Source organism: Durotheca rogersii (genome assembly GCF_024521655.1).
Source record: "Durotheca rogersii strain YMJ 92031201 chromosome Unknown GGS23scaffold_1, whole genome shotgun sequence".
Taxonomy (NCBI): domain Eukaryota; kingdom Fungi; phylum Ascomycota; class Sordariomycetes; order Xylariales; family Xylariaceae; genus Durotheca; species Durotheca rogersii.
Genome location: NW_026251232.1, coordinates 554,942 through 577,618, shown reverse-complemented (window position 1 = coordinate 577,618; position 22,677 = coordinate 554,942). Strand labels below are relative to the sequence as shown.

The window sequence follows — 22,677 nt, the reverse complement described above, 5'->3', positions numbered from 1 at the left end:
GGATTGGCGTGATACGGATACCCGGGAGTGTATGGCTTTGCTTCTTTCCCCTTCCAGTCCGACTGCTGATGTCTCAGCTGCACTTCTCAGGGAACGACGTGAATGGTTTGAGAGTCCGGCGGATACAAGTTGCGAAGGTGCTGCCGTGCCAGTTTCGTGTCTTGAACCCGCCGGAGAGGCAAGAAGAGAGAGAGAGAGAGGGAGGGAGAGAGAAGGGCGAAGGGGAATGAGAAAAACAATACTCAGACCACGACGACGGTCCCGGAACATCGTAGTACTCCCAGGCGCTAGGGCACTGTCGTTGGACCGGGAGCTTACTTGGCCAGCTCCTCCGTATACTGTGTAATGTCCAACCCTCTTCTTCTGCCTTCCCTTCTAGCCCCCCTCTCCCTATTCGCCAGCTACGCAGACGCGCAGTAGGTCGGTCTAGAAGCATCTAGATCCCCCCCGCTCTGCCGGCGGCCGGGTAGAGAGAGATGATATCTGATGCGTCCGAATCACCCTATTTTACACCTGGAAGGCTGCTTACCCCTCCACCTGGCCTAGCTTTGAGAAGATGGTGGAAGGGACGAGGACGGGGGGAAAGGGGACCAGCAGTGCGATATATGTATTTATATGCCACCTAGATGCCAGCTTAAGTCGATCGCTATATGCGCGCCTACGGGAGGATTGCTACTAGTATTGACGCCTCTCAGGAGACCCCTTATTTGTAGATGAACATGCGAGATACGAGGTGGGTTTACCTAGGAGACCGGATGGGACGCAGCGTAGTTGCTTTACCCCTATATATATATATATATATACCTAAGTATACCTCTCCATTCATGGCTCGGCGGCCACCGAACTCCCTCCCCCTCTCCCCCCCCTTGGGCCTCGCCCCGACCCCTCCCGCTTTCTTGACGTGCGCCGAGCCCACCATCTCCGTGTTCCGACCCAGCCGGACCACATGCAAGAACAGGTCCCTGATCGCATACGACGCCAGCCTGCTCCAGCCGAGACGACCTCTGTCAGGCCTCCCCCCCCCGAAAGCATCACGGGTCGGTCCATCTAAGTCCAAGTCGAAGCAATTAACTGTATATATGTGTATTATATATACACACAGGCGGGTGTGCACAAAAGGAAACCAGAGTATAGCAAGTTGTAGCAGTCGTGGGAGCAGCCGTGACAATAAGTAAACGCATTCGCCAGTCGGAGGGGGAGAAGAAGAAAGAAGAAGGGGGGGAAAAAAGAAGAAGAAAAAAAAACCACAAAAACTAGGTATAAGCAATACCGGCGAGGCCGCGCCCGCCGTATCGCAGCGACTCGAAGCACGCCGGCCGACTCGACTCGAGCTCGAATGCCGCCGGGCCGTCTCAAATCAGACATGTCTCTCTCTCTCTCTCTCTCTCTCTCCCGCCGCCCCGCGCACCTATCAGAGCGAGACCAAGCAAGACCTCCGTGCGCGTACGTGCTGCCCTGCGTGTGACTGACTGGATTTGACTCTCTGACTGACTGACTGGTCCGGCCGTACTCCCTCCCTCCCTCCCCCCCCTCTCCCTCCCTAACGCCCTGATGCCTACTCCCCTTTCCCTACTCCTAGCTTTCCCGCTGCCGTGCCGAGAAAAAAAAAAAAAGGGAAAACCAAGAAGATTCAACAGCAGGAAGATAACGACGACGATAAAAGCTCAAACGCAGCCGGCCTCGCGCGCGCGGTATATCGGGGCCGGTGGGCGCGGAAGGACAGACGGACGGATATATGGTATTTTTCTCCCTGTCAAACCTCGTTCTCTCGGCGTGTTCAACGCCGGGAGAGGGAAATAAACAAATAAAACGCATTCGTCCCCTTCCGAGAGGAGAGAAACAGAGAAAAAAGGGGGGGAAGAAGTGAAAAAAAAAAATGAGCACCTACTCCCCTCCCCCAGAACCGGAATTTCGTGTTTCGTACATAGCAGAAACCCGGTTTCAACGTGGCCAGCCCGAGCTGGTTGAAGCGGCACAAATACACTATAGAACCTAAAGCACACGTGGCCGCGCGCACGTGCACGCGTGCGTGCGCGCGGTAATTATTCGTACAGACCCCCATTCTTCTTATACCGTCCCGCGTGTCCCCTCTCTCCCCTCCGCTCCGCTCCGCTCCCCTCCGCATGATTAGTGGATCCGACCCTTATCGTCTCCGGTAAGGCGCCTTGCGCTTCTTGGACCTGGCGCTGGTCTTCTTGGCGGGGCCTGCCCCGGGCGCGTCCGCCGCGGCGCCGGCGTTGTTGGCCGGCGAGGCCGTGATGCTGTCCTCGTTGAGCTCGACGCCGAGCCCGTTGAGCTCGTCCTCGTCGATCTCCGTCAGCTCCTCGCTGAGGCTGCGCACCGCGTCCCTCCCCCGCCACTGCTCCTGCACCGCCGACGTGCCCTCGGGCTCGAAGTCCTGCAGGTACCACACCACGCCCCCGTCCACGAGCGAGTCGGCCGGCAGGTGCTCCAGGCTGCCGTTCGAGCGGGGGGGCGTCGGCGGCGCCGGCTGTATCGACGGCACCGCGCCCACGTAGCCGTTCGTCGCCGGCGGCGTGTCCACCGGCTGCATGCCGTCGACCGATGCCGCGTCCGACTTGCCCTCCGGAATTTGGGGTGGCCGGTTAGCGATGGCGTCGTGGGATGGCTGAGCAGCCTCTATTACGCCGCCGACCTCGAAGGTAGAGGTTTTCACTTCGATATTGCCTTCATCCCCGACGTCATCATCCTCTCCGTCGGCGTCAGCCATGGCAACGTCGCCGGGTGTTTCTGCCGTAGCAGTAGAGCCGTCGACTTGACCACCCACGGTGATCTCCGCAGCCACTGAGTCAACCATGATGACGTCCTGGCTCTTCTCGGACTCCACATTACCATGGTTAATATCCTGGTGGCGCAGTTCGAGGCTCGCCTCCATCATGGATTCTAGCTCTTGTTTCAAGCTCTCAAATGGCCGGTGGGAAGCCTCGCACTCGAGGCGCAGCGCCGTCTCCAACTGCGGCTGGATCGACTTAAGTATCCTTTTTCCAAGCTTCTTACGGTCTCGATAATCGGAGAAGTCGGATTTAGGCAGCACGGGAACAGCGGAACCAGCCCTCTGCAGGGAATCGACCTGCGATTTAGGTTCGGAGTTGATGCCGGAGCTGATAACCTCGCAAAGATCGCTAGAGAAGGCTAGCGTCGTGGTGTAGAAGCGCTCGTCGAGTCTATTTGACAACTTCACGAGACCTCTGTAGAAGAGATTTTTGTCCAGCCTAGTGATCGTTTCGAGTGGTTAGCGTTTATGCACGTCAAGCTGGGGTAATACCGTCCAACTTACGCTATCGCTTTCTCTATGACGGGAGGAAGCATCTTGTGGATAGGGAAATAGCACGTGTCCACGAATTCTTGCTCCATCTCCGCTGCCTCAAGCTTGCTCTGCTCGCGTTGGACGACCGCCTCCGACATCATCTTGAGCTGCTCTAGATCTCTGATGAGGGTCTCGGCGAATTCGATTCTTCTGGATAGGCGAGCCTTGCCGACGGGGCCCATGGCCGCAAAGTTGCGTCTCGTGAGCTCCATCGAGGAGAACGTCTCCATCTGCAATTGCAAGCGCTTGAGGAGGGCGGCGCCGCGGCGCATCTCGCGCTTCAAGGTCCAGTACCGACACGCGTCACTGACGAACTCCTTACGCTTGAGGAAATTGAAGCGTTGCAGCGACGCTTCGACAATTTCGAAAACGGCTTGGGGTATTACGGGAGCTCCCGACGGTAACTTCCAGATCGGCTTGCCGGCCTGTCCTTTCTTGTCGCCAAGGACAGCCGACAACTTAGCGCCAGTCATTTGCGATTCGTCCGGGGGATGTTCGGTTATCGCGTTGCGATGAGACGCGGCGAGGGACATGGCCTTGGCTTGGTTGCTGGCCCAGATACGGTCTCCCATCGTCTTCTTGTAGAACTTCTTGGCTCGCTTTGTAGCGCGGACCACATCGTTCTCCTTGGCGTATTCCGGAGGGCAGTGCTTATCGCAGAGCGCCTTGAGATTGGTGCTGCCGTCGAGCACGTCCAAAGCACCCGAGTTGTTCTTCATCTTGAGAAAAAGACGGGCGCGGCGAGCGCAGGTAACGTGAAATGCCTGATAGCACGCCTTGTTACCGCACTGTATGCAAGCACCCATCTGCTGATTGCAGATGTAACAGCCAAGCTTCCAGCGACTTTTGGGGACCTTATCCACATCCATAACTGGTTCCATAAAAGTATGGTTGCCGAGCGTCACCTCCGGAATCCACATGGCGCAGAGCAGATGCGCCCACTTGGAGGAATTGGTCTGCTTGAAAGCACCGTCGGAGTTGGGGCAGAAGATGCACGTCTGGACAAGGGACAGTGTCAGTTAGCAAGCCAACATCCGGGAGAGCGGGACAGGGGGGAGGGCGGGCGGAGGGACCGACCGGGATGCCACGGCCAATGAGCTGGCACTTTCGACACAGCCATTGGCCTTCCGGAATAAATGGAACACCATAGCACTCTTGGTGGACCGCGAGATCGCACCCGTCACAAAAAACGATCGCGTTCGTGTTCTCGCAGTCCCCATCGTCGCAGATTGCGCATTTGCTGTCCTGCTCTTCGCCTGCCTGCGGCTCGCCATTAACGGCCGCTGCGGAACTAGAGCGCGGCCGATGGGTCTGCGGCGGTTTCGGGTTGGGCTTCGGAATTCTTTTCTCGAGCACGTGCCACTCCTTCTCGATCTTGGTGATGGTGATCTCGAACACTTCGCGAGTGACCGGGTTCCAACCCTGCGACTTCCTGTGCGCATTGTACGCCTCCAGCCACATGTCGTCCTGCTCGTCCATGTCGTATTCGACACGGCCTAGAGAGTTGGTTGGCTGGGGCACCGCCTCTCCGTCGGCCTTGAGAGCAGCAGCCTGGTCGGCTTCGTCCTCCATGTTGGCATCGCTTGCCTTGATCAATTTTCGATCCGGGCGGATGAAGTTGTCGCTCTCCTGGTAGCCGACATTCATCATCGCCTTATCGACGTATCGGGCTTGGCCGAACTTCTTGCTCTCGAAGAGCAGTATGCGGTCGGTTTTGCGATAGGAAGGCTGTTTCAGGTCGAGCTTCTCCTTGGTATTCTGGCCGTGGATGGGCAACGGGGTTGGGGTGTTGGGCGCTGCGTGCTCTCCGCGCGTAGCGTACAGCGAATCGCGCGGGAGCCGGCCACCACGCCTCCTAGAGGGGGTGACAGTAAGCGCACCGAAGGGTGTGGCGCTGTTGGGCGCGGTGTTTGGTGCATTGAGGGGTGTGGACGCCACACCTGCGTCTTTGGACGGACTGGCGGCATCCAAGTTATCCACGGCAGTGGGCTTGGCTATAGGCGTCTCCGGCACTGGCTTCGCAGTTCCGTCGACGTCTTCGGCGTGGAACAGCATAAATGTAGCATCTATGTCGAGATTGGGGTGGAATTCCTCCCAACCACGCTCTTCTCTAGGTTTGTATCCTTCGCTCTGCACGACGGCGGCAGCCACAGCCGCGGCAGAGCTGATCTGCATCTCGTCATCCGCCTCGACTCGGGCGGCAGTGCGAGTGCGGGTGCTACGTTCGCGTCTGGGATATAGGACGGGGGAAGCCGCACCGTTTTGCAAACTGTGTCTCGCTCTCGAGCGACCGGTAGTCGCAGCCACCGGCTCGTCCTGGTCGTTGCCATTCCTATCGGAAAACCGACTAGCGCTGGCTGGACCACTAGAGGCATGTCGTCGGCGCTTCAGGGGAGGCTCGGTGGCGGCGACAATGTTGCCGTCTCGAGCGCGTCGCACGGTGCTGTAGGACCCCTTCGGTCGGCCGCGGGGGCGCGAAAGCGCGGTTTGCCTGGGCGTTCTCGGACTCGGTGCCATCGTTGCTCGGAGATCTAGACGGCGGGGAGGTAGATCTGACGATGACAAGGGGGGGACAAGGCGGAAATCTAATCAGCGCGTCGCAAGGAGGAGGCGAGGGGGGTTATCATGCGGGAGAGGCCGGCAAACAGGCATTTGAGAAGCAGCACGCAGGGGACTTCTCGAGGGACGAGCAGGGCAATGGGGGAAGATTCGGCGACGTGTTTGGTGGGCAGAAGCAGCGAACAGAGAGGTGGTTGTGGAGGAGACGTCGTCGAGAAATGGCGAAAAGGTAGACGGAACGCGCTGGTGAAGTCGGCTGGAGGTGTTGGGTCTAGCCCGTAATAGGAAAAGCCCGTCGCGCCACAGTTACATAAGCCACCCGTAGCCCCTCCGCCCAGACCATCAGTGCCTGTCACCGGCGAAAACGGGCCCCCCGAAGGCCTGGTTCAGCCACTCAGCGCTCGGAGACCGTCTCCACCGACACCGACCGATATCACCTGGCTGCGGCGCAGTATCGCATTGCCATGCGAACAGCCCACCTCCCCGTCTCCCGCGTAGATGCATGGGATGAACGCCAATCGAGGATTTCGCCGGTCGATATTCGATACGGCAGTTTTGCAACCCGCATATGCAAATGGCCGTGCCGACAGACCCTGAATATTTAGCAGGCGGAGGAATCGATCGAACCTGGTTGGTACCCGGCCACGCTTTGCGCATCTCCTCCTCTCATCATCGTCATCATCGCCTCCGTGCTGCCCAACCGCCCCTCCCCCCTCCTCTTCAATGGCATACCGACGGCGCGGTTCGCAGAGAAGTCGAAGCGCATATCTACCGACATCTGCACGCCCGGCGTAGGCACATGTGCATCGTGTATACGCAGGACGGACTCGACTCCTGCAAGGCAGCCCGCCCCGTCTCCATCCCGTTTGTCCTCCTCGACAAGCACCCAAGCCCATCCCAAGCATCCCAAGCATCGAGCCAACGGCTTTGCGCACCAATCAGGCCTCGACACACCTCCCGAATAGGGGTGGGGTCTTACACACGTCCCGTCGACCCGAGCGTGGCCAGCTTCCCACCTCTTGGACTCAGCCCTACCGGCTCGTCGAGCTGTCGCTTGCCACCAGTTAGCGGTAGCGCCCTTGTCTCGCAGACCCTTCATGACGATCTAGCCCAGATCCCTCTCCGATCCAACGCATCCCCGGATTGCTTGTCGTACACGCTTTGCGCCTCTGCACGCTTGTCAGCCCCCCTCCCCCGGCCCATTGCGTCGCGGTAGCTCGGCTTGTGGCATGCCTCCCCGGATTTCCGCTTACGCCTTCGAGCACAATCCTATCTTCATTTCGATCTGCCATTAGTCTGGCCGATCCATCCCTCGCTCCGTGCTGGATTCTCTAGCACCTCCCGCCCCAACCATATTACAGCCGCGAGTCAAGCTGAGCCGACTGATGCTCCAGGGTCCCCCCTTTCTATAATGGGTTAAGGGTGGACTAGTAAGAACTACCCTTCCCGCACCTAAAATAAAATAAAATAAATAAACGGTCGGCTCTCTACCTTGCGAAAGCAGCCATCGCCACTCTTGTGTCGCCGTGATTTCTGCTCAGCGAAAGTGGCGTGGATCGGGCAAGACGAGGATAGCCATCCGTGTTTCGCCCATAGCGCCTGTCGGACAGTCTCCCTCGCGACGCATTTAATATACTCCTAGTTCCTATCTCCCTCATGGTGCCGAATCTCAAGAGTTGGTCCCTTCGAATTGGACTCCGAGTTTCGGGTTTTGTGTAGCGACTCTTAAGCGAACATCGACATTCATTCGACCCCCCACTGAGTGTATCTACAGCATTATTGCCTCAACAACCAAATTCGATAGACCGGCCTAAAAACCAGCCACAACTTCCGGGCCAATACATTACCCAGGAATATTTCTTCCTATGCGCAACGGGCGTGCTCTACCGGCGCACTTGGAATCGCTCGCAAAGAACCGCTTCCCCGACGGCCCGCCGTAACTATGGCACCGATGCACTCTAGGTCGGTAACATACGCTATGTCGACTTTCTAAGCGCTGCCCGCGTCGATATGTTGTTGTGTTGCGATAATTATATCGCCCGTCGAAACTGACCTATATACGGGCGCTCGCCAGCGGCTTGTCAAGTACCTACCTAGGTTCTGCGACAAACCCGAAGGTGGAGTCCTTGAAAGCTCCTAAAGGATCATTCGGCGAGAACCAGCGTCAAATCATGTCGTGCGGTTATTCTTCTTCTCCCTGCCCTATTCGCCGATAGGCAAAGGCAAGATGCAATCGTCTATCGCCGACCACGCCTATTTCCGGCTAACTAGGACATGGAAAAATGGCCGCAGTTTGGTCGTACTCCTATCCCATTCACTCGTACTAAAAAAAAATACGAAGAAGAAAAGAGCGAGAGAGACAGTGAAGGCATCGCACATCGGAAGATGCCTCAGGTGCAATAAAACGCCAAGGAGCACCGCCTGAGATCGTGCTTCTGATATACACAGGACAAACCCCTGAAGAAACTCATCGAGGAGCGTCTGGCGCTGCTCGGTTGCGCGCAAAAACGAAGACCACGGCATAGGCCCCGCCGGCCCTGCGCGCGCATCAGCAAATCAGAAACTTCGCAATCCAATGGATGCTGGCGGCATGCTTTGTTTATTGCGGAAACTAAGGAGGGCAGCTGTCAGACGGGTTGTTCATTGATGGGGTACGGCCAACTCTTGGGCCCTTGGGCCCGACCCGGCATCGAACTTGGCAAAAATTCTCTACGTCTTACTCGCGTCTCGAAGCCCCAGCGGTTGGAGTAGGTATGTACGCACCCGATGTCGCAAGCAGGCAGGGCGTCGAACCTAGGACACCCATTCGCAGGGTCTGCTTTGCTGTCCCAAATTTGCGCCTGACTGCTAGGCACGATACTTGGAATCTATCGGCCCACGTCGCCCCGGCGAAGACCTCGCTTTCCAGGCTATACGGCGGGTTTGGTCGACTACGACCCACCTGGTGAGTCCAAGTGGAAAGGCGCGCGGCCATCCTTTGAGAAGTCATAAAAGGCTCCTCCAGGCGTAGACCTGCCGGGACGGTATTTCATCGGTATCCCCTACCCCGTGGCCTGATAGGTATGCGTGCGGGTTCCGAAATTGCTGTGGAGCATATAGTCTTATGTGGTGTTGTAGCCATCAAGGAGCCGCCATCATTGTCCGCTCAGTCCTCGATGACCTAAGATGTCTGTGCCTTCGCGCCTCCTTATGTTCAAACACTTGAGCGCAAATGCAAGCAAAGCAGAATTTGATATCGTTCATTTGATATGCCGCCCGTGCGAAGACCCGAACTTGTATTCGGTAGATATTTAAGAATTTGAGCCACAGGGGTAACGGCGTAGTTGAATTCCGAACATATCCATATGAACACTACTCCCACCTTTACCTGTTGCCCCCTTATACAAGATGTGTTTACTTACAGCCACCCAAATTCTCTCTACGATACGTAGGATATCCAGTAACGCGTTGCAGACTTAGAAATCGTGGCCACAGACCGGCTGGGACTCATAGGGTGAATGCCGCCTCCTCGGTGCCGGCTTGTTAGCGCTTCTAACCCCGTAGGATTTACAGATATACCGTTAAGCTGGAAAAACGCCTTCGCTTTTGCTGCCCTCACACTAGCTCGTCTATCCTTTGCTGGAGGAGGGGGAGGGCTAAACACGGGATATGTGACTCCTTGACCACGGTTGTAGCTCACCCATTTACAAGATCCCAAGTTACCTAAACTTTTTCATTTACGCTGCCTCTTCCGTAAGTTGTGTCTTTGCAGTGGCTCGTGAAGGTGGGTTTCGGGTCCAACACGGCCGGTCGTCCCGTGCCTTCCACCTACAGTACCCAAAAAGGATACGGGTATGAGAGATACGGACCCTGGCGCCGCAACCCGTCCGTAGAGTCGAGGAGGCGGCCACGGATCAGGGCCGAAACTTGGCCACCGAGCCTCGAGCAGCTGGCTAGGTATGCCGTAGAGGTATGTAGATGGCACTCGAAGCAGCCGCCCAGTCAGGAGAGAGGTAGCATGTGTGTGTGCCGGACGGGATCTCGACCCCAGTTTCCACCACGGGCCGTGGCATTCTTCTCACGCGGAGCCACCCGGTATCATCAGTCGCTATGTCTACCGGCTGTGCAACAGAAGACCAGACCCCGTTTGAACCGCGTGATGTCCCGGGGGGGAGAGACTCTGCTTGGCCGCTTGTGCCTCGCGTCCACCGTACGCACGTCTAGCTAGATACCAAGGGTACGCCTATCGTTAAGCCGGCTCAAGGAAGCCGGAATGGCACTCTGCAGGTCCCCCTGTATATATGTGTATATGTATATATATGTGTGCTCATAGATTCATAGATAAGATTGAGTAGTGAGGAGTCCGTTGCTCTATTCGACGACACGGCAAAGGTCTGCCTGCCTGCCGAATAGGAGGCTTGTAGGTACATACAGAACGTGCCCGCATTCTACACGTAGCTCCTCCGCCTCTATCTCTACCCCCCCGATTCCGCTCTACAAACGCCCGCCGCCTCTCCCGCCTCGGCGCGCGCAGGCGTCCAAGCGCGCCTTCTACCACATCCGTCTCTCACCCCTCGCCGCGGAGACCACGCCTCTTGCCCTCCCCCGCGTGCGCCTAGACGTACGTAGGAGTAGGAGTAGGGCATTAGGGCGTGTGCGTGCTCCCCCCTTTCCTTCTCCCATCTTGTCCTCCTGGCAGGATATAGGCACATCTCTGTACAACTGCATCTGTGCGGCAGCAGAGGAGGACAGAAGCCTGAAATGTCGGCCGGGGAACGGGGCAGGAAGGGGTGGAAGACCGAACACGTTAAGTTCGGTGTGGCTGATTTACTACCGCCCGGCTCAGGTTCGCTCTACTCATATCAAAAAAACGCTCGTAGCTAGGACACTAGGACTACTGTTGGATAGGTAGGGACAGACTACGCGTAGGGATAGGGGTGAGAGTATTCGTATCACCAAGACCAACGAAAGGGTCGCGATGTGGTGTTGGAACATCGCGATTTGAAGACGCGGAAAACTCATGCTCTTTTTTTCATTAACCAGTCCCCCGTTCACCTGGATAGAGAGCTACTCTCTATCCTAAGCTGTCAGTCCGTCGCCCTGTGCGCAGAAGCGCACGACATAAGCGACCAGAGAGGAGTCAACGATGGAGGAGATATAAACAGTAGAAACCATCATGAGGAACTGGGTCCTCTCCACGACCTCGAAACGCCCGCCAAACAGAAACCATCCGCGCAGATATCATAGTGAGGAAATAGATCATATCTCAACCGCACTCTCTTGTCCCTTCCACCTGGGTCTTCGGTCTAAAGGTCTCTCGCTCCGAAATCTCTTTCTTCTACAAGTGAACCAGTATCCCTCACGCCCCGTACCGAAAGACCTTACAGGAAATGGCTCATTCTACCACCCGCAGGAAGATTCGTGACGAAAAAGAAATGTATGTGGCTAGCGGTGCTGCCGCTAAACCGAGTCGATAATGCAAAACGTGATGATTTCCTTTCGTTAAACGCCGAAAATGCTATGCTCCGTCAAGGCACCATATGTGGCCCAAAAAACACAATGCGATGGTGGGTTAATGGTATATCGAAAGCACAATGCGAATGGGGGTAATGGGATAAAGCCATAAAAAAGGGGACCGCCCTTGAGGCGGGGAGAAGAGAGAGAGAGCCCTGCTCAGATAGCATTGCCTAGTTAACCCATGGCGCCACCGCTGTGGATCGCTTGCGCGCTGGCAGTTCGGGCGGCGGGGCCAGGTCGCATGGCTGAAGGGGGACTGAAGTCGCCAGTGACAAACGGCCGAGATGCCTCCCAGCCCTCCTCGCTGAGGACGCTGAGGTAGCCGTTGCCAACCTTGTCCCGAATCGCTTCGATCTTCTGCCGATAGATCTCGCCGCTGAGGTTCCAGTCTTGGGCTTCTGGCCACATATCCGGCGAACTCGGGCTCAGGAGCGACACTGGAGACCTCAAAATTGGGCCGGTATTAATGCGGGGCACTTCCGATAGGTCTATCGTGGCAGGTGATCTAGTTTCTGAGATCGCTCTAGCCGGCAGAGGTTGGGTCTCGGGCGCTTGGGAGACGCGATAGTTAACTTCCGGCTCGGTAGCCACCGCGGACTTGTCAGCCGGGGGGGTATCGTCGATACTACCCGCTGGCGGTGAAGCCTCGCTAGCCTGGTCGCCTGTCGACAGATCGACTATCCTGCGCTTCGGGGTACGCCGCCGTCGTGTAGAGCTAGTGTGAATTTCGCTTGCGACCGCTTTCGGAGTTGGACGAGCAGGCCGCTCCTTACGCAAGACGGCAGGTGTCTTCGGTGTGTCGTAGACGATGGCCGGCTTGCTCACATCTACTGCAGGCAGTTCGGAGGGAGGAGGCTTGATTACAGGGACAGCATCAGGGATGGCGGCGCGGTCTGTCAGATGCCTTTTCTCCGAAGTGGACGGGCCTGAACCATCTATAATTATGTCTTCTGTGAATCCGGGGGTACTGCGGAAGAGGTTGAAAATCGTGACCCGATAGTCTCGGTGCGTCCGCGCAAAAGGGTTACCCTCGACGTAAACCTCGCGAATCTCGGGGATACCTGTCAGGCGAGCTAACTCCATCGGGTCGGTCAAACGATTGTCTCTAAGGTCTAATCGCTCTAGAGGATAGAGTTTCTCGATGCCAGCAATGGACTGGAGGCGGTTGGCGCGAAGGTTTAGGGCAGTGATGGCTGGAAGGGGATTGCGAAGCAAGGAGTGGAGGGAATCGATCATGCAATGCGACAGGTTCAGGGCGCGGAGCTCGGTGAGTAGCGCCAAGCTGTCGGGGATCTGAGTGAAGAGGTTTGAGGAGAGGTCTAGTGAGGCCAAGGTCTCGGCCAGAGGGGCCAGACTAGCCGACGGTATCACTGTCAGGGAGTTGTCCGGCAAGCCGAGATGCTTCAAGAAGCGCCACTTGGAGGCTGGGACGATTCCCATAGCTAATAGATTGGAGGTGCTACTTCTCGGATTATGCCACGAGTCGGATAAACTCGATTGAGAACTGCCGGATCCGGATCGCTTGACTTTATGCGTGCCCCTCGTACTCGTCGTAGGGTGGCGGGAAGTGGCCGGTCGGTCGGGGGAATGGCTTCTAGGCCGCGAAGACTTGACTGGGGACCTCGGCTGGTCAGTTTCAACCCTGGCAACCGAAGGTCGAGAGTGGTGGGCCGATGTGCTTTCAGTTGACTCGGCGGCGACTTGTATATCCGCTACAGAATACCGACGGCTTGGCGTCGGCGGTACGAAAGCAGAGTGTTGGGACTCCGAGTACGATAGCGCGGGGCTTCGTCTAGGGTTGGACGCATGCGCATGTGCGCCAGCGGGGGACGACTGCGCCTTCGAGGATCGGCGCCGTCTCTTGTCCATGTCGTCCAGTACGATATCGATGAGTATATCGGCGGGATCCTCGATGCTGGCACGTCGAACGACGAGGGATCGGATCTGGTCCGCCACACGGTCCCAGCCAAAGAACTGCCTGAAATCGAGGCCGTTTACTTCTAGCGACTGCAAGTTCTTGAAGACGTACAAGGGGACGGCGGAGTCGAAAGGAAATTCCTCGTATCCTTTTATCAGCTTCGTTCGCCAGTCCGGGGCGAGCTGGAGAGAAGGTATCTTGGTGAAGGCGGAGTAGAGATATTTGGTGTCGGCCTGCAGGGCCGCCTTTTGCCTCTCGACCCGAGCAGCAGATATGCCTGACCCTATCCCGATGCTATTCCACAAAGCCGACATCCCCGTCATCACACTTCGAATACTCGACACGGACCGTATCGACACGACATCGGACCCACGACTCTTAGTACGCTGCGAGGCGCTAAGAAACGACACGTAGTTCGCTGCGGCCGAGGTATCATGTAGGTTTTCCAACCGCACCTTCATAGGCCCGACATTTATACCCAGATCTTCGAAGCGAGAGAGCAAGTAGAACAGATGGTGCGGCGTCAGACTCAGCCTCGCCGATTTGATATTAGTAGATGTTAAGTTCAACGAACTAAGGGACAACGCCGCCGTGAGGGGGCTCGATGCCGAAGCGGAGGTCGAAGGACGTTCGGGCAAAGCCGCCGGCTTGGGCACCTGGATAGAGGAGACGCTCTGGCTGGGACCATGGCGAGGGGCGTTTTGCCGTCGAAGCTGCAAGGCGTTGGCTAAGGCTTTCTCATGCGTCCGCACGTAGACGGCCAGGCGCTGTTTACCGAAGCAGGTCAGCTATGACATCCAACACAGATCCCTCACAGCCACCCGCGGCCACGTACCTTGATATACTGCTCCCCGTCTTCTGAATCCATCTTGCTCTATCGTCGGGGAGACATGGAGGACGATCAGGGAAAAAGCTCGGTGTGCAACTCGTTCTTAGGTTTCTCAAAGACAACCCAAGATCTTCTCGAGGACTAACGTCGCTCCGGCGGTTTCGCTCTCTCCGCGTGGTCTTCCCGGTCGAACGGCGCTGTCAGGACTATGGAGAGTCGATGGTTAGTGCCAGTAGTCGAAACTTGGCTTGACTGCCGGTGTTTGAGGAGGCCATCTACAATGTCAAGTGTGCAGAACAAGCTACTAGCTAGTCGTGAAACAAGAGAAAGGAAGGGACTCGAACGATCATGACTTGCGAGAGATCAGGAATGCTGACTCGCCACAATGGTTCTTATCTGCTCACAAGCACACCAGCAGGCAGGGCCAACGATCACAGAGCAGAGAATCGCACACAGAGTCACAGACATCATATCATGACACAGAAGGAGCAAGTCTGGAGGGACTAGATGATAAGGCAGATCGGATCGAGGGGAGACGAAGGTGAGAGAATGCGTCACACATCTGCAGGCAGCAAAAACGCACAAAGAAGCATGATTCGGACGAGGCAACATTCTGGTGCTTGGGATTTGACGAGTAACTGGGGGGGAGGGAAGGGAGGGGTGTGACCACCGAGGGGGGGGGGGGACAAGGCAGCAGACATACCTCTTTGTTCCGTCACTATTATGATTATGATTATTCCGTCTCTCCTCGTCGAGATGCAAGTGAGGCCGAGCAGGCTTGTCTCGCGGGATGCGTGACGACGCTATAATGGAGGGAGGGTAGAGAGAGGATGAAGGGAAATAAAGAATAAGGGGACACGACTCGTGGAGCCCGTGGGCGAGAAAGGGAGGGGTGGCGAGGAAGGAAGCCGAGAGGGAGACGACAACAAAAACGACGGCGGCGACGACGAAGCGGTAGCCAGAAAGAGAGGGTATGTCTATCAGGCTGTCGTGTCCGGCTGAGCGTCTACGAAGGCGAACTCTCGACTCGGTCGGCACCCACGATGGAAGGAGGAGGGAGGATGCGGAGCGGGTGAGGGAGGAGGAGGAGGAGGAGGAGGAGGAGAGGAGAAAATAGGTGGCAGCGCGCGATGGTCGGGGGAGACAGAGAGTGTATATAGTACGAAATGTTTTAAAATTGGTCAATGGGCGTATCCCTCGGGGGATGGAGGGGGGGGGACGGCCCAGTGACTGGCCCTGGCCCTGGCCCTGGCCGCTGCGCAAGTGCGCACTGCGCCCACATGCAAAATGCCAGGGCGCCAAGCCCCAGGTGAAATTGGTGTGGTGGGTATCGGTGCGCCGGCTGGGATGTTCTCGGTCAAGTGTGGGCTACTTTTCAGCACGTCGGGTACTTTGGGTGTCGAGGCCGTGTCCACCTGGCCACCTAAGCAGAGCGTCGAGAGATTACGTGCCGAGTACTGGTACCAGAAGTACCCGCGTCCTGGGTGCGTCCCTCTCTGCTGGCCAGCGGTCTTTATAGGTACGGGCTACCGACCTAAGGTTCTGCTGAGACCACCCGTAGGGGTGTTCCCTGGGCAGGTACCTAGGCAGGTTAGGTGGCCGATCGCCTGCCATCAGGCATCTTGGTTAGCGCAGAGATAGGGTTCTATCGTTCCTAACCTAGGTACGTTACGTACACGCAGGGACGCTCCCCTTCTTCCTCTGACAGGTCTCCCCGGGCCTGCTTACTTACCTAGGTAGGCATACAGGTAGGATGGGAATTTCCACGTCGGCGTATTCGGGGGCGTATCTCCAACACACAACGGCTCTATTGTGCGACGTTGTATATTCTGTTATAGATGCCTCCACCGTTGTACCGGCCGCGTACAATACATCTGGCTCCTCGCCGCCGGTGCGGCTCAGACATGGTGGGCGCCAGAGAGCGTCAGATGGGCTGCGACTCATTCGCCGGACCGGACCTGTTTGACCACTCACATAGATCACGCTCGATCTCATCAGCCAAGTATCATACTACCTCCTCCTGCTCGGCAGCCAATCCGAGCCCGTCTCTCCCCTCTTCCCTCTTCTCCTTTGGCGCCCTCCTTCTGGCACCGCTGTCTCTGTTTGGACAGCTGCGTAGACCTCTACGCTTATCACGGCAGGCTTTTTCCCTTCTTTTCTATTTTCCACCCCTTTTCCCTTTTTTTCTTTTTCCCTCTCACTCTCTCCATAAATAATGTTCGTAGTATTGTTTATGGGTGGAAATTCCGATCCGTCGAAATCCCATGCACCCCCTAACAAATCCATCCTTCCCATATATGTATTTATGCTATACCTAGGGAGGTATCTACCTACCTACCTATCTATCCTAGACGCCGACTTTCTCCCCCATTGCCAAACGTGTATATACATGGATACCTACCTAGGTAGGTAACTTAGGTAGATATTCATATCGACGTAAATAAACAAATACCTCCCTACTACGTACGCCTGTATATGCGCATCTATCCTGTGAGCAGCGTCTCCAACATCCTGCGATACCCAAATACACGCACCCATGCGTGTCGCAAACGTTACAACCGAACGTCGGTGCTCTTGCGCGGTCTAGCCCCGTAGGGAATGTCCGTTCGCGATCGCCCGAACCGGGATACAGGTCAACACACAGCTAACTACATGCGCATCTGCTCATATGTATTGTCATGCATCGTCACCTTGCTTCTTCCTCCCTCGACTACGCCGACGAGGCTGCACGAGGCTTCGAGGCGACAGACTATGCTGCATAGGAACTAGGCAGTGCTGCCAATCCGCCGTTGCTGGTATTAGGTATGTCTCGCAGGTGAGGCCGTTCGTCGATCGACGATGCCCGCTTCCCATGCCCCGACGCTTATCTCGGCGATGGAAGCTGGGGAGGCTCATACAGAGAGAGACTACGACGCAGTAGGGAGGTATGGTATGGTATGTGACCATACACAATACTACCTACCTGCCTACCCACCTACCTGCTGTCCAGTGCCCAGCAACCAGAGCGTCATGGCGTATCAGCAAGGGGGGAGCCGACCCCATGCGTAGAACGTGCTCGAGACTTGGTCTAGGATGCGAGCGTCAATTACAAGGTACCTATGGTTCTGGCCCCATGTCGATAGGTATATTAGATGGAACTTCGACTTTGGCATCCTCGTTGCGATAGTTTTTAGCGAACGCGCACGAACCCCTCTGAACCCTCACTTGCTGCCACTCTGAAGTCCTCATCCCCAGCCCGTCGGCCGCCATCAGCAATAGCGAATGCCCATAACACGCCGGCACGTACGCAACAATTTCCGTTCCTACATACCTTAGGTACCTAGGTACCCAGACCTACCCACATACGCACATACCTTACACACACATAATATATATATATGTATCTGGTCGAGGGGATCGAGATTCACGCGGTCGCTCAGGTTAGACATGCATGCGGGTGTGCTTCGTACATTCCAGATAGCGACATTATTTGCGGCAGGTAGCAGATGTGCAGGATGTCTTACAAGCCCTACATTACCACTCGCATAGGGTGATGAACGTCGACGAACAGCCGATCTCTCTCCTCAATTTCCATAAACGCCGGACGATAACCATAATCTACATACCTAGTAGTATATATCAAACCCGGGTTATAAAATCGCACCTCTCCCCTGTTTTCTCTTTGGCCTTGTTGACTTGGCTGCCTACGAGGACAAGCAAATTTTTTATTCACCTCCTGGGCATATGTATGTAAGCGTGCCTCTCTCTCTCTCCTTCTCCAACCAACGACGCACTTTGGCGCCGTAAATAGGGCAATGCATTGCATTTTGCCACTATATGGATGCGCCTAATATACCAGCCAAAGCCATTTGCAGCTGAAAAGGGAAAGAAAAAAAAGGAAAAAAAAAACACAGACCAACATATAATAGTATCTACTCATACTGCTACTGCGGTGAGGTCATTTCCATGGCAGCGCCCAGCTTTCTCCCTGGCAATCTTAGGTAATAACGTCCGAGTGAGGGGGCCAGTTTTGCCCAATTCGAGGTATATCAGGGTCCAATTCATGGGTCCCCCCCGGTCGGAGCCTTCTTTCATCTCGCATCCTCCCTACTGATCGGTCCTAAACTAGCCAACCCAAGCGGACAACCCGTTTACACCCGCGCCTCTATGGATACACCTAGTTATATATCATCACATACATTATCTACAAACCTGCTATAGCTAGATAACCTAGATACGTCTCCCCCCGTCTGTGCGCTGCCTCCAACCAAAGTTACCTAACCTACTCTCCTCTCGGTGCCGGCGCACTTGTTTATCGCCCGCATCCCACTTCGGGATACCGTCCTGATAACTTCTCTATACCTACCCCTTAAAAGGCAACCACCCAGTTCGCTTGTTCTGCTAAACACAAATACCAGTCGTCTTCCCGTATATATACCCTCATACCTTAGTATCGTCATTTAATAAACAGCCTAGCGAGCAGTTATCCGAGGGTTCCAAGGTGAGGCTTGCTAGCGCTCCGGCCGTCACCCGTCGATCGTGACCACTTGCCAGTCTCTGCTTTTATCCCCCTCACTAAGATCGTCGTCGATTCTAGTTTCCACGTCGATTCTTGGACTCCGAACTGTTGGTCAACTAGACTGCGTTCGTCCACACGCATCCATGTGTTTCTATCACAGCACTTCCCCTCGGTGATTGGCCGCTGCCCGAGCCTTATACTGTCGAACCGCTTAGCACGGGCAACGCCATCCCTAGATCTACGTCAAGGCTAAATATCCGGATCCCGAAACCCCCCTCCCCACTCCCCCTTTTTCCATCCACGGATTTCTCGCCAACCCGGCATCCCGAAATCGAGCCAGCAATTATGTCATTGACCCCACTTAAGCATGGCTATAGGTTAGTAAGGGAGGGTATATAGCAAATCTCCTCGCAAATCTCTCACAGGCGGCCGTGAACGTGAACAGTGGAAATCATGTGATGCTGCTTCGAAACTACCCCACCGCCTCCCTCCCTCTCTCTCTCTACTCCACAAACCTAATCCAGACTTTGGACATGATCATCGTGACTACGCCATCGCTGCTTTGCGTGTGTTTCAAAAGAGGTACATGACGGCAACAATCCCTGGGCGGCGTGCTGCTGCCGACCGCGCATGATTGGTCGAAAGCGTCGACATAGAGAGCCTAGAGAACGTCGACGGAGGGGTAAAATTGGCGCCGAGACTCAATCCCCCAACATGCGGTGGCTACTCGGACACGCAACGGCGACGATGCTCTCACGATGCCCACTTGCACGCTATTCCCATGAGGCGATGATGCAACAGCGGGAATTTTAAGCATGCGCGGCCGGCAATGATCGCGCCATCGTGATGCTCCGTCGTTGGCAGCGTCACATGAGCCGACCAGGTCCCGATGGGTCGAGCCTGACACCACAGGAACAGAACTACCAGATCTTCTTTGCAGCGATCCGGTGTGATGTGCATTTTATGCCTACCTTGAGACCGCACCGAACCCTGAAAGTGTATCGCTGAGTACCATAGTCCCGGCGCCCTGCAAAAGGATGTCATCCTTGAAAGGAGGGGGGGGGGGGGGGGGGAATCGAACGTATCGCTGATCAAGTTCGGTCGGTCGGAATATGAAAGCGTCGCGAATCGTTGTAACCAGAATAGCCCGGCAGTCACACCGCTTCGCAATAGGCCCGTCTACATCTCATCTGAATAGGCTGCAATCTTTATCTAAAAACATCACACCGCTTCGCATCGCGATATCGCTGCGACACCTCCCGCTTCGAGATAAATGCTACTGCTCCCCCATCCTAAACCTACTTGCCAGTCATGCATATGCGTCATCTGAGATGCGCATGCCCGTGCGTGAGTGCGCGCGCGCGCCCACACACACCACACACGTGGAGGAGGGGCTCTCCGATATAGATAGGCGACTTTGCCCGCGCTTCCCAGGTTGTCAGATCCCGATAAACTCTCTTCTCATCACGAGAACCCGTCAGTCTTAGCTCCCTTAGATTGCCTTAGCTTGGCAGGACTAGGGCGAGACGGAGAAAGCCAAGTCCCAGCCTTTGATCTCAGCAGATGTCATTGACAGAATGTTGGAGGTGAGGAAGACGGAGGAAAGAAGCGGTAATGCAAAAAAAAAAAAAACACCAAACCGAGAGAGAGAGAGAGAGAGAGAGGCAGAGAGCGAGATGGAGAGGAAGGATGAGAGAAAGTGTGTCTCAGAAGGCGGTGGAGAATGCAACCACCCTCTTTCCGCCTATCACAGGAAGGGATAGCGACGAATATACCCTCCCCCCCAAGTCTCGTTTAGGAGGCTTGGCCGGGGGTTCTCGGCATCAAGAGAGATGGCGTCGGCCAAGACGCTGGGCGATATGTAAATAGACGCCCTCCGCCCACTAGCCAGCCTCTCCCCAATGCCGAAGCACCCAATATGGTAACACGCCCAAGACGACTGGCCTCCTGATTCGACGTCGCTGCCGTGCTACCGTACTGGTACACGACTGCATCTGCAGGTCGCAGGGAGAACTCGTACCCTCCACACTTCCGCTGCCTGCCCAGGCGAGTCGGCGGAGGAGAAGGATGACTACCGTCCCGTCGTGGCTGCGTCGAAAAGGGAGGAGAGGAGGAGGGGGAGGGGGATCGGCGCTGTCCAGGAGACTCGCGGTGTCATCTCACCGGCGCTTTATTACTACGCCGGGCCACCTCGCGGCGGAGAGGGTCTGATTGGCGAAGGGTGACACCCGGTACACAACATTGTTGCCCCTACGTTGACGGCTGAATCGTCGAGCGGGGGGGGAGGGGCGATATAGGACGGGACAGGACGGGACAGGACGGCTTCGGCAGCCAGCCGCAGTTATAAGGCTACTATCGCATGGATGTTGGGATGATTCGGGCGGTGGATATTTTTTTTTTCCCTGAGCAACCCGTCGAGAGAGAGAGACCGGGCTGGCTGAGATGCTATGAGTAAGCCTCCGCCACACGCAGGCAGGTTATCTCGCCCGCTGCGCGCTTCTCCCGGAATCTGCACCGCATCCTATAGGGGCTGCCTGTCGGTACCGCGCTGGGGGGACTGCCTATAGATACGGCGCTAGGGGCTGCCTATAGGTGTCGACCTCCGGCCCGTAATAGTGCACCCGCCAGCAAGTTTCGAGGTACCCAGGGTACATAGGTACCTGGGTATGCAGCACAACGGGGGCTTGTTCCTCTTATCTGTGGCCCGTGTACGGCGCCATCTGCGGCTGCTGCCATCCAGTACGCGCGCGCACGGACCACACCCAGAGAGATCCCCATCCTCGCTCGATCTGCATGTTTACGTAGTTGCGCCACACTAGCCCCGAACGGCTCTCGCCGCACGAAAATAGAAGGGCAAAGGCGCCGGCGGCCCAGGTACCCCAGGTACCTGTCCACCTGTGCTGATACGCGACGGTACCGCGAACATGTACCTGTTCGGCGACGGCCTCGAGGAGCCAGCGCGGAAGTACAGGCTGCGAAGAAATCCCTGAGAGGCATCTCAAAAGACCCCTCCACCCCCTCACCCTCCTCGCTCCCTCGCGCCCATCCGCATCCTCAACTCCCTCCCTCCCCCCACCACCTACGGTCGTGAGGTTAGGTCAACTGACCAGTCAAATGGCACTACAATCAGTTCACCTACACCCACTTCCTCGCCTTTCTGCCTCTTCTGCGCATCTGCTGCCGTTCTTCTTCGTTGCCTTCTCTGCCCTTCGTGGGCCTTCTTCTGCCTCCGACCCCGTACATGGGCTATACACCACCCGCCAACGCGCGGATTGAACCCCCACACGTATCCACCCGATGCTATATCGGAACTCTTGACGGCCAAACGGATGGCCTGCCTCGAGCCTACCTCGCAGGCTGGGCGCTCCGGCCTGTCCCAAGAACGGTTGTCGAATGGAGATCAGACCGACGTCGAATCGACGTCGCATCACGTCTACGCCCACTGCCATACGCCAATTCCACACCTCTCACCGCCTCGTCCCCACGCCTTCGTCGAGCTCGAAGAAAATTCTCTTGCAGCCTGCAGTTCTACCACACCCCGCTCGCCCTCCCTTCCCTTCCCTTCCCTTGCCATACTTGTCTAGTCACTTTGTCTCTACCTACCCTGTGCGGCGAGAAAGGCGGAGGGATTGTGGTGCCGCTGCCCCGCGCTCCTTTCGACAAACCGCTGTTGGGACCTTCGCAAAGCGGGTTTCCTTCCCTCCTCACCCCCGCCCCCCCTCTCGTCAGCCTCTACTGCGTACACCTATGTGATATGTATACATATACCTAGGTATGTATCGGTATTGACATAGGTAGGTATATCTTTCTTGCGGTGAAGGCGTCGATACCTGCTCTGGCTCCCAGTTCATTGGCTCTAGCGACTATTTCCGCTGTCGTGCTGCAGATCTGTGAGGGGGTGTCACTTCAGAGAAGCACATACCTATATACGGACGTACATATAGGTACATCACCCATCCATCCCTGTCAGGTGGTCGGGCCAATCCCTTCGTACATGTCGGCTAATGGGCTAATGAGGCAAAGCCGTGAAGGTTGGGGGGGGGGGGGGG

General features: G+C 56.3%; 4 protein-coding genes across 4 annotated transcripts; 2 read left to right on the top strand and 2 right to left on the bottom strand.

Annotated features, from left to right (window-relative positions):
- Positions 1-2,106: 2,106 nt before the first annotated feature.
- Positions 2,107-6,122, bottom strand: GGS23DRAFT_543538 (bromodomain and PHD finger-containing protein). Its single transcript, XM_051514853.1, has 3 exons — positions 4,406-6,122; positions 3,299-4,326; positions 2,107-3,233 (listed from the first exon to the last, which is right to left on the bottom strand). Exons 1-3 carry the CDS (start codon positions 5,843-5,845, stop codon positions 2,144-2,146), a joined length of 3,558 nt encoding a protein of 1,185 aa, XP_051376714.1. The 5' UTR covers positions 5,846-6,122; the 3' UTR covers positions 2,107-2,143.
- Positions 6,123-6,391: 269 nt separating this feature from the next.
- On the top strand, positions 6,392-7,239 carry GGS23DRAFT_6516 (uncharacterized protein). The gene has a single exon (XM_051521169.1). The coding sequence runs from the start codon at positions 6,456-6,458 to the stop codon at positions 7,101-7,103; it is 648 nt and encodes a 215-aa protein (XP_051376713.1). The 5' UTR covers positions 6,392-6,455; the 3' UTR covers positions 7,104-7,239.
- Positions 7,240-11,424: 4,185 nt separating this feature from the next.
- On the bottom strand, positions 11,425-14,331 carry GGS23DRAFT_6498 (uncharacterized protein). The gene is made up of 2 exons (XM_051521167.1): positions 14,137-14,331; positions 11,425-14,068 (listed from the first exon to the last, which is right to left on the bottom strand). Exons 1-2 carry the CDS (start codon positions 14,167-14,169, stop codon positions 11,558-11,560), a joined length of 2,544 nt encoding a protein of 847 aa, XP_051376712.1. The 5' UTR covers positions 14,170-14,331; the 3' UTR covers positions 11,425-11,557.
- Positions 14,332-15,699: 1,368 nt separating this feature from the next.
- GGS23DRAFT_543534 (uncharacterized protein) lies at positions 15,700-16,827 on the top strand (the record flags this gene model as incomplete). Its single annotated transcript, XM_051514852.1, has 1 exon — positions 15,700-16,827. A coding segment is annotated over exon 1 (374 nt), but the record flags the coding sequence as incomplete, so codon positions are not given.
- Between the last annotated feature and the right edge of the window lie 5,850 nt (positions 16,828-22,677).